Source organism: Pleuronectes platessa, chromosome 1 (genome assembly GCF_947347685.1).
Source record: "Pleuronectes platessa chromosome 1, fPlePla1.1, whole genome shotgun sequence".
Taxonomy (NCBI): domain Eukaryota; kingdom Metazoa; phylum Chordata; class Actinopteri; order Pleuronectiformes; family Pleuronectidae; genus Pleuronectes; species Pleuronectes platessa.
Window position 1 is genome coordinate 26,140,435 of NC_070626.1, and position 16,052 is coordinate 26,156,486.

A 16,052-nucleotide genomic window follows, 5' to 3' on the forward strand; every position below is an offset into this window, starting at 1 on the left:
TCAAAAAAGGGCCCATGCACATTTACAGTTGCACCGATTGTCTCCTCACATTCTTCTGCATGTCACCGAAAAAATAGGTATCAGGAATTATATTGATTAGGAATATTGACCTTTTGTAACTTTCCTTTACAGGAAGTCGGAGCTGAGAACTTAAAGGATCATTAGAATGGGACTAATGAGTAAGCCAGTGAACCCTTTCACAATCAATCATTAGTTTTATTACTCGTGGTCTTCGGACTTCGCAGGTTATGTTCGTGATTTATTGTGATAAGATGAGAGATATAATAACCTGTGACCAACACTGTCCAACCACCTCTGAAAGTGCAGTGAACTCCATTTAATGCTACTTTCAAAAGTGTATTTTAAACAAAAAAATGACATGAGGCGATCGGGTCGGTGAAGATTGGGCCTTCTGCTGCAAATGTTTTAATCGTTTTTTTTTTTATTTGAGAAAATCTATTTTGTGCTTAAGCCGTTATTTAACTTAGATTATTTTTCATACTTTACAAACACGATTTTCAGCGTCTACCAATCTGAAGCCTGAGCCGAGGCTGCGTTTGAATTTACAGTCGGACTTTAACGTGTGTTGAGGATCTCTCTCTGCAGGCCCGTGCTAAGAGTTGGGAGTTACCGTGACAAACATTCATTTTTTATAACAGTTATTAATGATTATGAATCTATTACATTTGTAATCATTAACTCCTAATAGACTCAAAACTTCTCTTCACCATGAGCTAATTTGCTCGCTTCTCGTTTCCTTTTTCTTCTGTTGCTTATATCCAAATGGATATTTCTTTGCAACATGCATATCTTGTCAATTGAAATTATTATTATTATAATTACTTGTATTGTTATGATGATGCAGCATTTTCAGAACAGGGCCTGTGACAGTGCAGGCCACAGTTTAATCGGTGACATTTCATTTCTAATTGAAAATGAATACAACTATCAGGCCGGCACGAACCGGATTTGACCAATAGCTGAGATAAGCTGTAGGACAACCCACTGTTTTATTTATTGTACCTCTTAAAGATATAGTATCAGGGACCTTGTCTGCTCGGACCAGTTTTTTTGTACTTAATCGCCTTTTTGGTCTCACATTGCAGTGAGCAGGGCAAAGTTTGATCAACGCTGCAGAGGGATTTCTTCTTCCACCTCCCCTTGAGCCCTTTGGACATTAACTAGAGTGCTTTTCCTCTTGATCCATGATTGGGACACACACACACACACACAGATCTCTGAGGAGCACAGCATTCTCTGGTTTTAACAAAAGTCGAGAAGCCCCGATAACAAGAAGGGATCACCTCAATGTCAAGCATAGGGCAGTCAGTCCCTCTAAATGTGACACCGAGCTGAGGCTGAGTTTCACTGATACCAATTAAAATGACAGAGGAAGAGGAGCGCTGCGGTGCAAGAGTCCTTATGTTCCATGTGGAAAGTTTTCCCTCTTCGCCGTGACTCAGTCAGTGTCATTTTTTGGGAAAAACAAAAGGTTTGATCCCCTGTTTGCTGATAAGTGTTGTACAAGTCCAGCTTTACATAAAAAAAACCTGCTGGAGTATTTTCCTCTGCCTGCAACAGAGCCAAGGTCAGACTTCAAGTCATTAGTGACTTTCCCTGTGCGCATAAATCAACGTGGTGTATCAGTAATAAGGAAGTTTACCTGCTAAGAGGTCTTTTAGAGGCAATTTAAAAGTCATGTGGCTTTAGAGAAGTGCCTCCGGCGTGTTCCTGTAATTCATGGTCTCATATTAACTCAGATTTGACTCATGAATGCGACAGTTTCTTCTGTAGCCCCCCCCCCCACTTCACACTTTGTAGAGAAGAGACTCACGAGGGAAAACATTTACTGAAACGGTTATATCACAGTTACAGGCCCAATATCTGTACGATTTATATCCATCTTGTTATCACATTAGTTCTATTAATTATATCCTATTGCTCATATCTGTGAGTATAAATTATAAGCTTAGCATCTTTTTGTGCCATGCATCATAAAAGGTCTTTATGACGTGGAACTTTTCCTGCTCGGTTATATGATGTCTTGGTGTCAAGGATGTTTTCCGGTGATTCACCCAAAGGGCCGATGGGTCTGAGGAAATCCTCCCCACAGCCCCATAAACCAGGCCACGGCAGAACAACATGTGCTAGTGCCCAGCACTTCAGACAATAATATTAGTAATCAATTCCCCAGAACTATGGCAGTAAGCGCCTTTATCTCTCGTTCGGCGTTTATGACTTGGTTAATCGTTAAGCAATGCCTTTGTGTCCCCTGGGATGGAGCAAGGACATATCTGACACCCCTCGCTCACTTTTCTGAGGGTTGATCCAGAGAGTTAGCCAATAGCTGACAGCCAGTGTATGATCCCTGGGATGCAAAGTATAAAGGTAGGCCATTCTGGGACGCACTGAGTTTACTCACCGGGAGCTCAGAAGAGAAAAGGTCGAGCATAGTTTATACACGGATAAAGAAGGATAACCTAGATGCAGCGTTCTGCTTTTTAAAAAACGCTGCTGGTTGAACGAAAAAACTAAAGACTGGTGTTTTATCCTTGAATCGGAGAATCTCTGATCTCTGATGGAAAGGTTCAGGTCTAACGGAGGGGAGCAAGTGAACCAAGGGTATGATGCCAACCTGGACGAGCCTCCCGTCTATCAGGAGAGCAACTTCTCCAACGGGGACCAGCGGGCGGTGCGGCCCTCGGTGGTCAGCGCCTTCGGTCACGACACGTTGGACCGAGTGCCCAACATTGACTTCTATCGCAACGCGGGCAGTGTGAGTGGCCACCGTGCCGTGAGGCCGTCCCTGCAGGATCTCCACGATGTGTTTCAGAAGGTGAGTGCACGTGTGTGTCTGTGGGTGAAGCTGGTGAACATGAAGGATACAGGTTCTCCTCACGCCCTCTTACAAATCGTCTGCAGCCGTTTTCTATTTCAAATATTTGTCCTTCACCTCTGCAGAACGTATCTTACACCGGTTTCTCTGCCTGAGTGAACTCAACTCTGAGACTCTCTAACTTCTGTTCTGCTCATGAGCTTCAGTCCATTCCCTCAGGCTCCAGGCAAAAAAAAAACAGAATGAAACAAGACTTTTTACAGCTGTTTAATCATTCCAGCATCATAACCTTCATTGTGTCCACAGTTCAGTCGTAACGTCTTTGCCCGAGAAGAACTGCTCAAGATCACTCAAAGAAAACTTGACAGATTTAAGAGTCTTTAGTGCTTTTTATTAGGCTGGCGTTATACAGCCCTGTGTTGCAAAAGACTTGGGGTTATAGGTCATTTGGGTTTTATTAGATGCACTAGATTAGCATTTTAAACCTTTGTTTTTTCAAAGACAGATCTGTTAGGCGGGACAAGAAAGAAAGCATGCGCCATTCCAGCTCATGCCAGATTGCAGGATTAAGTATAAAACATATTCACTTAAAACTTTAAAATGTTTCACCGTGGACCAGTGCAAGAATCCCTTAAAAGAAATTCTCGCCAAAGAATATATTTAACACATTTTCTTTTATTACTTTGCTCGATTCAAACGACAGAAATATTTGACTATCACCACTTTAAATTAATGAATTACACCTGGCATGTTTCAAGCTCACGTCATTTTCTGGAATCACAAGCTCCACCGCTGCCGAAAGGCCGACGGTTTGTTGCCAAGATTCTTTTCCTGTCAGTGAACGTCTCATTAAATCAGATGCGAGGGTGTAAGTGTCAGGAGAGTCATTTCATATTTCACCTCCGTGGAAAGTTAAATGGAGGTTTTATCTGTTTTCCTGAGTTTTCAAGGACAGAGACGCAGCCGTGGCACAATGTCTCTTCATCAATCTTCATCCGAATCAGATCCCCCGAGTTCCCTCCCCCTTTTCACAAATCCTCTCCCGTGAGTTACAGAGAAGGAGAAAGACAAACACACGATGACTCTGAGAATGCAACTTAATCATAACAACCCTCGTTTCCATGCAAATTAAAAATGCATCAACACCTAAATGACTCAAAGCCCAATCACGATGAATAAATCTCAGCTTCATCTGTGAGGACAAATTGACATGTTTGCCCCCCCTCACATGTCCCTGCACGTTCTCCCAACAGAATGGAACCATCTCTGTGCCGGACACCGTGGAGGACGATGGCGAGGGGAGTGACGGGACGCCCTCGGATGACCTGGAGAATGGCGTCCCCCCCAAAGAACAAAAAGGAGGAGTGAAGTTTGGCTGGATCAGGGGCGTCCTGGTGAGTTATGGTCCTTCTGATTTATAGAACCAGGGTCACTCTACAAAACTGTGACCCGGGAGAGACGAGTTTGTGTCTCAATAAAGTGGCAAGGCCTAGTCTGGCTTTCAAGGAGTGGTTTGTGTTTGCCAAAGTGCTCCTGGTCGATCCATCCATGCTGCTGGCTCGATGATAACAAACTCTACAGCTGTAGCATGTTCAATTTACATGATAATGATAACAAAACACGACTCACGCAGAATTCTATTGTTCTTCTCTTCCACAGATTAGATGCATGCTGAACATCTGGGGCGTCATGTTGTTCATCCGTCTGTCCTGGGTTTTTGGTCAGGCAGGCTGGGGTGAGTGAGACAAGGAGACACGTCATTGGTCAGATATGATACACGGGTCGTTAGGCACACAGGTTCTACTTAATTTACATGTCCAAAACTTTTTAAGGGGAGGTTTTCCTAATCCCTTCACAGATCTCACACCTTAAGGCCCCATTTGAACTTTCTATCCATCTAAATCCCAAATTTCACATATTTCGTGGGCTTGACATAATTGTTTATGTTAAGTCAACAACATTAGATGTTGATTTTACTTAAATTGATGAGGTCGATAAAGCTCAAGTTCTTCAAAAATAAGTTACAACACATACATGGTGCATTTATATTTGTACTTATACATATATTTGAATCTCTGAATAAATGAAAAGGTTTGAAAGTATAAGCTCAAAGTTTTTGTGTCCACATGACCACTACACACTTTCATGTTTACTTAAATGAAAAACATGTGTTGACTTTACATAAGGAAAACACATAATGACAGAGCTGTAGTTATAAGGGACAAATTTAGACGGACAAGAGTCATGAGAGAAATTAATTTCATATCAGTTGTTCTCATAACTTCGTGTGTAAACTGTTTCCTGCCAAATGATACAGTTCCATCCATCCATTATTCATACCGCTTTCCTTTGAGGGTCGCAGTAGGAGTAGCTAACCACGTTATAAAGTTATGTGATAAATCAAAAAGATTATGTACACTTGCAAAAAAATAATGTAAATAAATGATTCACCCAGTTGACAGGACCACAGCATCACCTGGAAGCTTCTACATGTGTTTGCTTGTTCCAGTAATTCTTGGGTCGATAGGGCACTTAAAGAATCGACTGGTCCTTGGCTCATTAGCAGGAGGGGATTGAACTGGGGCAGATTCTACTTTAACTGGTCTTTCTGGGCCTCCATAATAATCTACTCCGGCTGAAGATCCATTCTGAGAGGCAAACCTTAACCTTAAGAAAGAGAGGGGGAGAGGGGAAACTGTGCGAAGGGCTCCATTGTTTAAGAAGCTCATGGATTGGCGAGCCGCTGGCGGAACTGAACGGTTTTGAGAAGCCCAGAGAGCCACAGGCGGAGCAGGTGGAGCAGATGGCTCCGGGGAGTTTGACTGTCACTGTGTTTAAAGGTGACCGTGGGGTGGGGGGGTGGGGGGGGGGGATTTCGCTTTACAGCTGTAACGTTTTATGACCGTCCACCCAAACGTAACGGCTGAGTAATCTGCTATTGTCAAATAACCATTTTAAGCTGTTTCATTCCGTGTGCATTTCAGGCCTGGGAATCGTGGTCATCCTTCTCAGCTGCGTGGTCACCGTCATCACCGGCCTCTCTATGTCGGCCATTTGCACCAATGGCGTGGTCCGAGGAGGTGAGTCCACGCACCGCTAGCACGCATGAGACGGCTTCATGGTCAGGAGAGCAGAAAAAACGAAATAACTGAATTCAACTGAAGTATTCCATTTGCAGGGCTCTCGCTCATCACTCATAGAACCAGGGTCACCAGAAAGTACAAGATTATTTGTAGTTTTTACAGCCGGAGATAACACACACTCATCCTGACATGAAATCTTTCACAGAGAGAATGACCAGGAGGATGGTGTGTGTGTGTGTGTGTGCGTGTGTGTGTGTGTGTGTGTGTGTGTGTGTGTGTGTGTGTGTGTGTGTGTGTGTGTGTGTGTGTGTGTGTGTGTGTGTGTGCGTGTGTGTGTGTATAGATAAAGACACAAGGCTCAGAACTCAGAGCGGCCCCTGAATGTCACCTCTTGAAACCCATTCTCCGTTTTACAGCCTCCTAACTTGTCCAGACATTAAATCAATGAATCAGTGATGGGGCGATTAATCACCCTCGACTGTTTGTGTGCGACCATTTCGTCCTTTCAGGAGGTGCCTACTACTTGATATCTCGAAGTCTGGGGCCTGAGTTCGGCGGATCCATCGGCCTCATCTTCGCCTTCGCCAATGCCGTGGCCGTGTCCATGTACGTGGTCGGGTTTGCTGAGACCGTGGTGGACTTGATGATGGTGCGTGACGTAGTGATGATCAGGTGATGATGTCTCATTGCGAGCTGTTTCGATCCTACCTATCTCTGCCCTCTGTCACATTCAGGAGAACAATGCCGTCATGGTGGATCAACTCAACGACATCAGGATCGTGGGCTGTATCACGGTGGTGCTGCTGCTGGGCATTTCACTCGCTGGAATGGAATGGGAGGCCAAGGTAAGAGATGAACATCACATTGGTCGAGGCCTATCTCTGCGCTCGTTGTGGTAAAAGTTCACAATCGTTACTTTAATCAATGAAATGACGTCCCCCCCCCCCCCCCCCCCTCCCCACACACACACAGGCCCAGATTGTCCTCCTCGTGGTCCTGCTGGTGGCCATAGTCAACGTCTTTGTGGGAACTTTCATCCCTTCCACCGAAGACAAGAAATCCAAAGGCTTCTTCAATTATGACTGTAAGACACCGTCTCCAAATTATTTCAAGTCAAGATGTTCCTCATCCACCGAGCACTGCTCAACTCATTGTTCCTCCTTTATTTCCCCTTTATTCCCTCTTTGATTTATTTTTTTTACAGCAAAAATCTTCATGGAGAATTTTACTCCGGACTTCACCGGCAGCGAGTCGTTTTTCACCGTGTTTGCCATCTTCTTCCCGGCTGCCACTGGGATCCTGGCCGGAGCCAACATCTCCGGCGACTTGAGGGTAAACCATCACACACAGAGGTCGATGCACGAGGGCCATGTACAGAGAAAACATGAGAGCATACATGTCTTAATAAAAGGCTCTGTTCTAGGTTTTGTTTGGTGTCGATAAGGCCAAGTAAAACCAGGGATATGATCATTAAATATGACGTAAAATAATCATCATTTGTCGTATCGAGAAACAGGAAAAAAAAGTGTGAATCTGCTGATTCTGCTCTTGGGGCTGAATATGGGCTGAAAGAAATTAACCCTTTAATTTAGTCTCAGTTTGACCTTTGTTTGTTTTTATATATAATGATTTATATATAATATTTGCACTAATTGGGAACACCCCCACTCTGGGAATGCAAAGACAGTAATGTTCCTATTTGTATAATAGAGAACATAAAGTGTTTTGAAGAGTTTTATATAAAGATAAAGACAAAACTTCTATATTTTTTTAATATATATATTATATGGCTTGATATTATAACAGTTTTACTATTATATCTGAAAACTAGTTGTCGTCATGTGTATTTATAGGAACAACTTAAAAAATGTAAAGAAAAATGCCCAAAACAGCCCTGGCCGAAGAATACACGTGATCTGTTACTGTTTTTTTATTTATTATTATTTATTTATTCACCGAAAATTAGGTTTGAATCTTTTCATACGGAAATATCATATAATATTAAAGTCTTCTAACATCGATCTGTGGTGTTTCACAGGATCCCCAAGCAGCCATTCCTAAGGGAACCTTGCTGGCCATCCTGATCACTGGTGTCACCTACTTGGCCGTGGCCCTTTGTGTCTGTAAGTCATTTAATGCACGGAATCAAACTCCAATGTGTAGTTTTACATTATGTATAGTTCACATACAAACGCTGCCTTGCTCGAGGGTTAACCTCACAGTCAGGGCACACAGTCAGATTGGCAGTATTTGTGTTGGTATTTGTTTGGTGGTCAGACATTGAAGTGTAATCGATGCATTTCTTCTCCTCTGTGATTGGCCAGCTGCCACGGTTGTCCGTAACGCCACAGGAAACGTGGCCGACCTCATTATGACCGACGATTTCTGCAACGGCACGGCGCAGGCTGCTTGTCAGCTCGGCTACAACTTCTCCTCCTGCGCGGTGGAAACCTGCAAGTTCGGCCTGCTGAACAACTTCCAGGTAGCTAGCCTCCAGAATGTGATCTGCAGCCGAGATGTGGTTTGTTTTCACCTCTAATCCCCTCATCCCCCGTGTCTCCGGTGCAGGTGATGACCATGGTGTCTGGGTTCGGTCCCCTCATCACTGCCGGAACCTTCTCGGCGACCCTCTCCTCTGCCCTGGCTTCCCTGGTCAGCGCCCCCAAAGTCTTCCAGGTCAGTGACTCGACAGATCCTCGTGAAAACAGCAATCTCCTGAGATGCAGCTGCAGTATTGGTCTTTACTCCTGCAAACTAAAAAAACTTTTCTGGCTTCACCTCTGTGTCTCCTCAGGCTCTGTGTCAGGACAACATCTACACCATTCTGCATTTCTTTGCCAAGGGACACGGCAAGAACAACGAGCCAATCCGGGGCTACGTCCTCACATTCATTATTTCTGTGGCCTTCATTCTCATTGGTCAGTTCCCTGACATCTTGCTTTAAATTATAACTTATATTTCAAGCTTCAAAAGCAAAAAGTCTGACGTCCACCTCTTTTTTGTTCCTACACAGGCGACCTCAACGCCATCGCTCCAATCATTTCCAACTTCTTCCTGGCATCTTACGCTCTCATCAATTTCTCCTGCTTCCATGCGTCCTGGGCCAAGTCTCCAGGTGGGTTCACTTCAGACAAAGCCTGAAGGAGGGAATGAAAAGCTCTGCCAGGAAACTGTGTTTGTCTCCATCCTTCACTTCTATTCAGAAATGACGTCTGAGTGACTCTGAATATATTGAAACGAGGCACAATCACAAAAAGCGTCTGACTTCAGACACTAATCTGGACGACCTGAGTTGCATTAGATGATTAATTTCTGGGCAGTCGGTTTTTTCCCGTCCCTGTTCCTCTGGTCTGCATTTAATGAACCTGCTCTCTCTGCTCTGTCATTCCCCCGCCACCCCCCTGCAGGCTGGAGACCTGGATACAAGTTCTACAACATGTGGCTGTCCCTGATAGGCGCAGTGCTCTGCTGTGCCGTCATGTTTGTCATCAACTGGTGGGCTGCCCTCATCACGTACGCCATCGAGATCCTCCTCTACATTTACGTCACCGTCAAGAAGCCAAGTGAGCCCCTCGGGGAGATTCGGAGGCACGTTGTGTGACGCCTGCTTGGTGGAGTTAACCTTCATGGACTCTTATTTTTTCTCCGCCCTCAGATGTGAACTGGGGTTCGTCCACGCAGGCGGTGACGTTTGTGAGTTCGGTCAGCAACGCCCTGTCTCTGTCCGGTGTCGAGGATCACGTCAAGAACTTCAGGTAAAAGTCTGACTTCATGGAAAAACTAAAACATTAACATCACCTAAAGAGACGTTATGAGAACTTCTTGTTTCTTGCTCAGGCCTCAGATCTTGGCTCTGACCGGTTCCCCGCGGAGCAGACCGGCTCTCCTCGACCTGGCTCACTCCATCTCCAAGAACTATGGACTCTGCATCACCTGTGAAGTGTTTGAGGTGAGGTTATTACAGCAATCTTATCCTTTTGAAATGAAAGGATATTACCAGGGCGCCGCAAATCATCTTCACTTAAAGGTTGAGCATCAAGAAACTTTAAATTGTAGCCGGGATGAGGGAAATGCCAACTGTCTGGAAGCCTGAGACTGAAGTCTAGGGTCAGTCGTGATCTTCTGAATATGAGGAAGGTGTGTGTGGGATGTTTTTGTCTCTCGGCCTCACGCTGTATGTTGTGATTTCCCCCCAGGGTCCAAGATCGGAGGCTCTCGAGGAGCTGAACTCCGGCATGGAGAGGAACCAGCTCTGGCTCAGGAAGATGAAACGCAAGGCCTTCTATGCGGCTGTGGCCTGTGATAAATTCAGGGATGGAACCGAGAGCCTCCTGCAGGTCAGTGCGATCGTAACTTAGGAAACATTTCCACAGAAAGTCCAAAAAGAAACAGACAAACAAACAAACTAACCCAGATACTAACCCATCGGATTAATATGGAACCTGCTGGTTTTGATCACAGGGATATTTTATTTTTACACATTGCAGAAACAGGGTTTATTGACCCGTCTCTTCCAAACAACACAGAGTATCTATTGCTGTGTTATGAAACCGGCCTGGACCGGTCATGAGGATGTGGCCGGGGACGAGAAGAGAGTTAATGAGGAGCAGGAAAACAGTCTTATGGCTCTGGCTATCACACTCTGGAGATAAGGCCCCGAGTTCATTGTCAGGATTGCTTACTTCAAACAGGACGACAGATTGAAAGCTATAGTTGATTAACACCGCGTTGGATGAGTCCCTGCAGAGGGAATGAGACCTGCTGAGGGATCTGGTCATAACTCCAGACAATAAAAGCGTATTGCGGCCCGTCGAGGACATTTTGAAACTTTTTTTAGGGGAGATGTCTTTTCTTCTTCTTCTCCAGTTTATGATGACACGAGGTTTACAACACGGTGCATGAGTTGCTTCAGTAAACAGCTCATTCGGAGTTTTGTTTTTTATCTTTGTGCTATAAGAGAGTTTTCTTTTCCTACAGGCCTCGGGTCTCGGCCGCATGAAGCCCAACATAATGATGATCGGCTTCAAGGGGAACTGGAGGATGGCAGGAGCAGAGTCAGTGCAGACTCATGTGGGAATCCTGCAGTAAGTCACAACAAGGAGCACACAGACAAATATCAGGGCTGCTACTTGAGATGTCCATGTTGAGTTTGTGTTCTCCTTTGTCACAGTGACGCGTTTGACTTTGACTACGGGACAGTGATGCTGAGGATGGACCAGGGACTTGATGTGTCACACATCGTGCAAGCAGAAGGTCAGTGTGACTTCTTTTTTTTTTTTTTTTTTTTTTAATCGACAGGAACTCCTGCATCAGCATCACAACAATCACGTTAGTTCCCTTCAGGCAAAGAGATGAGACACAATGACAAGGCAAATAAAAGCAATGAAAACAGCTGCATGGAAAATACAAAACAAGGCTGTGTGAGGATTTTTCATAAAATTGAAATTTTGAATTCAAGCTCTTCTAAAAATGGATTCTGAAAAGTGCTTTATAAATAAATATGATATTATATTATTATTATTATTATTAGGAAATGCCATTTGTAAATTCTTCAAATCAATCCCGACTGTTTTTAAACTACCTTAAGAATAACACACAAGTAAAAATGAAGAACCAGCTGAGCCGATGATAGGAGTGTAAACTTTTATTCCCACAACAACCCCCCCCCCCCCCCCCCCCCCCCATTACGTTTTACATCACAACAATAAAATGACACTGATAAGCCGGGACGCCTTGTCCTGTAGATTACAAAGTATTAAAGGTTGAGTACACACACACACACACACACACACACACAAAATGGTGTCTATGAATTCATCTTTTCAAAGGCAAAGAGAATCCTTCATATTAATTATAACATCGCTGTAATAATTCTGTCTTTCAGCGGCGATGCTGCAGGCAGCGAAGGAGCAACAGGCCCTGGAGGACGAAACGATGCCAAACGGAGGGAAGTCAAAAGGCCTGTTTAGGAAGTCCAGGAAATCGTCTACACAAGTGCTCACAACCAGAGGTATCACATCCCTGCACTCCTCAGTTCTCTCTGTTCACATGTTTGAGGGTTAGGGGCGAGGGTGTTAAACCACATGACTTTGGAGTTTAAACATGTGGATGAAGAGGTTCCACTGAGTCATGGAATAAAATAACACACATTCAACTAATGAGACCAGTGTAACACATCTCTCTTTTGTAAACTTCTCCACCCGCCCCCTGAGAAATAATCGAATCAAGCGCTCCCGCTAAAGATCTCTCTGAGGGTGTAATCCAATAACGTGCTCCTGTTCGTTCCACTCGAGGAGCATCTCTGAGGAGCAGCCCTTTAACCCAGACAGCAGAGGGGGGGGGGTTCAACCTCTTACTCCATCGGTCTCTGTCTCTGCATCACACACACAAACACAAACACACACACACACACACACACAAACACACACGCCACTGAGCTGCATCTTTGGCCAGACAGCGATGGTCATCAGTAAACACTCTGCATCCGGCCCACTGGAACATCAGAGCTGATCCCGACTCGTTTTCCCATCCCAGTGAAATCTCCACGCTCTGTCAACAGATCCCAGTCCTCTTCCCTCATCCCTCTTTCATTTTCTCCTCTCTCTCTCTCCCTCAGTGTCGGTGTGCGGACCCCCGCCTCCGCAGATTGCCAGGATGAATGAGAAGCTGGTGGAGGCCAGCGGTCGGTTCAAGAAGAAGCAGCCTAAAGGCACCATCGATGTGTGGTGGCTCTTCGATGACGGAGGTAGGTGCTGGCTCCTCACGGGCAGCTTTCTCTCATGCACCTCAACTGTGGATTGTGATGGACGCGTGCACAGAGACGCAGATTCACGTCCTCCCAAAGATGAAAGAAATCAGACTAGAAGAAATGAAACCTGAATAATACAATTAAAAAGGAAATAAAGATGGGACACTAAAAGACATCAATGCAGAAAAACAACACCAAATAGTTAAAAATGTTCCTTTAAATTCAATCAAACTTTACGATATTACACACACTCATTGGAATCAGCCCTTTAAATGTATTGATTTTCTCCTAATCTATGAATTACTCCCTGGGAAATTGGTGAAATAAAAGAAAAGAAAAAATGAAATAAAAAGCCCTATCTCTCACTGTTAAATAAAGTGATAATCTTAATCTTTAACAAAACTGAACGTTATTTTTTGCATAATCCTGTTGACAAACAACAAACAGGGTAGAAACCATAACGTCCTTGGAAGAGATTATAATCTTCACTTCTGAAATCAAGGGCCTTGTCTAATCTGACAAATCTAATATGATAAGAGCGGAAATATGCCAGATTAGGTCTCAACCAAAATCTGATCAGTTGCTCCAGGCTTGATGAATCCATGAAGATACTTAGATCTCATGACCAACATATATACTAACATATAAAAAAACAAAGGTAAATAGTTAAAACAATAAATCCAGTGGCATTGATTGATTTGTAATGAAGCATGTGCCCTCCCTCAGGTCTCACCCTGCTGCTCCCCTACATCCTCACCACCAGGAAGAAGTGGAAGGACTCGAAGTTGAGGATCTTCATCGCAGGGCAGCCTGACCGCAGCCATCTGGATAAACTGGAGTGAGTAGAAAAAGGGAAAAAGTTTCAATATCAATTACAGATGAATATGTGGAAGTTAGTTGGGGTAAAGGGGGCGGCACGGTGGTGTAGTGGTTATCAGCCCCGCCGTACAAGCAAGCCCCGGAGTCTGCATGTTCTCCAAGTGTCTGCATGTTTTATTTCTCCAGCAGTTTGGATAAAGGACGGATAGTTTGGGTTAAATTAATTAAACTCAGATATGAGAATCCATCAGCTCATGGGAGATGTTCTTTAGCATTAACTGAAAAGTTATTGCCGACATTAACGTGAAAGTTAATCAGTGTGTGTCGCTGCCTCTTGCAGGATGAAGTCTCTGTTGGCGAAGTTCAGGATTAACTGCACGGACATCAAAGTCATCGACGACATCCACGTCAGTCCCCGCGCCGACAGGTAACCGCTGGAATCCTGACAGCTCACCAGATGGTGCACCAGCCACCGTAAAATGTAATCACCTCATAATATCCATGTCCATATATTTCTTCTGTCCTCCAGCCTGAAGAAGTTGGAGGACATGATCGAGCCTTTCCGTCTGCGTGAGGGCTCCAAAGACAAAATCACAGCCGAAGCCATGCAGAAAGCGCATCCCTGGAAAATCACTGACGAAGAGCTGAGCAGCTTCGAGGAGAAGGTAAACATCATGACATCAAAAACGATGCATTCATTAGGTTTAAAGGTGGTGGTTTTAAAACAAATGGCCCCTGCTGCTGCTTTACAGACCAACCTCCAGGTGCGACTGAACGAGGTGCTCCAGGAAAACTCCAAATCAGCCAATCTGATCATTGTGTAAGTAAAAGCAACTGTTGGCTGAATAAAAACCGGAAACTGACAAAACGGTAAAGCAGTGTTGAACCCATCTCATGTCTGTTCCCTCACCCCCCCCCCCCACAGGAGCATGCCCATTGCTCGTAAGGAGTCCGTCTCTGACTTCCTCTACATGGCCTGGCTGGACGTCTTAACCAAGGACCTTCCGCCCACGCTGCTCATCAGAGGCAACCACAAGAGCGTCCTCACGTTCTACTCCTGAGCACCTCACAGGGTTAATGACACTAACACAAAGAAATGTCAGCACATTAATGATGAACCATGTTCACAGCGAGTACAAGAACAAGATTGTTATTCAGACAAGAGAGCCAGCAGAGGAGAAATAGAACCATTAGGTGTTTGACAGCTGGTGTTCTCGAACAATAATGTCATTAAAAGTCATTGTCAGTCACAGGCTAAGCCTTATTTTACTATGAGCCTGTTTTTATAGCTTGTTCTGGAATATGAGCTGTTTCACGAAAGCTTCTAGACAAAAAGTAAACTTTTCTATGTCTCAATGATATAAAAAAAATTGCCTAAATTTGTATGTGAATCTAGGAGCACCGGCAAAGTTAGATGTATTTTTTATATTTTTTAAGTATCTTGCAGCAATGGACACAAACACAAACACACACACACGTACACACACACACACAGCTGGAACAAAGCCAAATCTTCGTGGTCGGATCAGTCCAACAGGGGCGAAGGTTCCTTCCAGACGTGTTCCCTGCTGTTGTGACTGTAAAATAATTGTATATAGTAGATATCTGAATTCAGTAGTCGTTGTTTCTAAATACATGATTAACTACATAATTGGATTCATTACTTTCACTTGGTTTGATGATTTCTTTCAAACATTCTTGATATTCACAGAGTGTAAAATACATAAAGCTGTTTACCTGTTTCACATTATACGGTTTCAATGTTTCAATGTAACTGTCACACTTTTTGTTTAAGGGAAATTCAGGGAAACAAAAGATTGTAAATCAAATTATTCTGTATATTTTAACTATTTAAACACATGATTGTGATTCTCTGAATGAAAGAATTAATAAAGATTTGGAGCTGTTCTTATTCTCGTCCCTGTTGTTTATTTGGTGATTAGGTGACACTGCATCAGTTTGTTTGATTAGAAAAAGGTGCCAGTAGAAGAGGAACATTTTGCTGTACTATATTTTAAATAATTTTTTATTTGATATAACCATTGATTATGTGCAAAATGCAAGCATAAAGTCTATGCACTTCATCAGGGATTTGTAAAAGAGTTAGTGGTCAAATGTTCAGATCTTGGATATTAGCCTTGAATTTGAATTCATCCCAAAGTGCAATTCTATTTTATTATTTAGAAGTCATGAAACTCAAATGACCTCTGTGTGTGTTTAGTCCAAAACACTTACATTAAGTAATTAGAAAAGAATACAAGCATTAGCTCAGCCAAAAAGTGTTTGGTGTTTTTGTAAAAGTAAAGTGGAGCCAATTTTATGGATGAATTTGCAAGTAACTTGAAGTGTTGCTTTCACAAAAAATAACAAGTATAACTCAGGTAAAGTACAAGAACTGCACAAGTACTTATATTCTATTCTACATACAAACAGTACAGTAAAAGGTTCTACCTCATATTGACATTCAATAATTATATTATTATTATTACAAAGGTGATTTATTCAATTGTGTATTTATTTTATTTGGTATATACATATATGCTGCTAAGACGACTGCTGCCAAAGG

The 16,052-nt window shown here is 43.5% G+C and overlaps 1 protein-coding gene across 1 annotated transcript; it reads left to right on the forward strand.

Annotated features, from left to right (window-relative positions):
• The first annotated feature begins 2,578 nt into the window (after positions 1-2,578).
• Positions 2,579-15,231, forward strand: slc12a1 (solute carrier family 12 member 1). The gene is made up of 26 exons (XM_053419252.1): positions 2,579-2,836; positions 4,090-4,230; positions 4,496-4,571; positions 5,821-5,916; positions 6,429-6,568; positions 6,654-6,764; positions 6,892-7,003; positions 7,124-7,251; positions 7,958-8,042; positions 8,244-8,401; positions 8,488-8,595; positions 8,714-8,837; positions 8,933-9,034; positions 9,327-9,482; positions 9,575-9,674; positions 9,757-9,868; positions 10,116-10,256; positions 10,897-11,003; positions 11,090-11,172; positions 11,804-11,929; positions 12,536-12,664; positions 13,394-13,505; positions 13,827-13,913; positions 14,016-14,151; positions 14,239-14,306; positions 14,412-15,231. The coding sequence occupies exons 1-26, from the start codon at positions 2,579-2,581 to the stop codon at positions 14,545-14,547; spliced, it is 3,132 nt and encodes a 1,043-aa protein (XP_053275227.1). The 3' UTR covers positions 14,548-15,231.
• Positions 15,232-16,052: the final 821 nt, after the last annotated feature.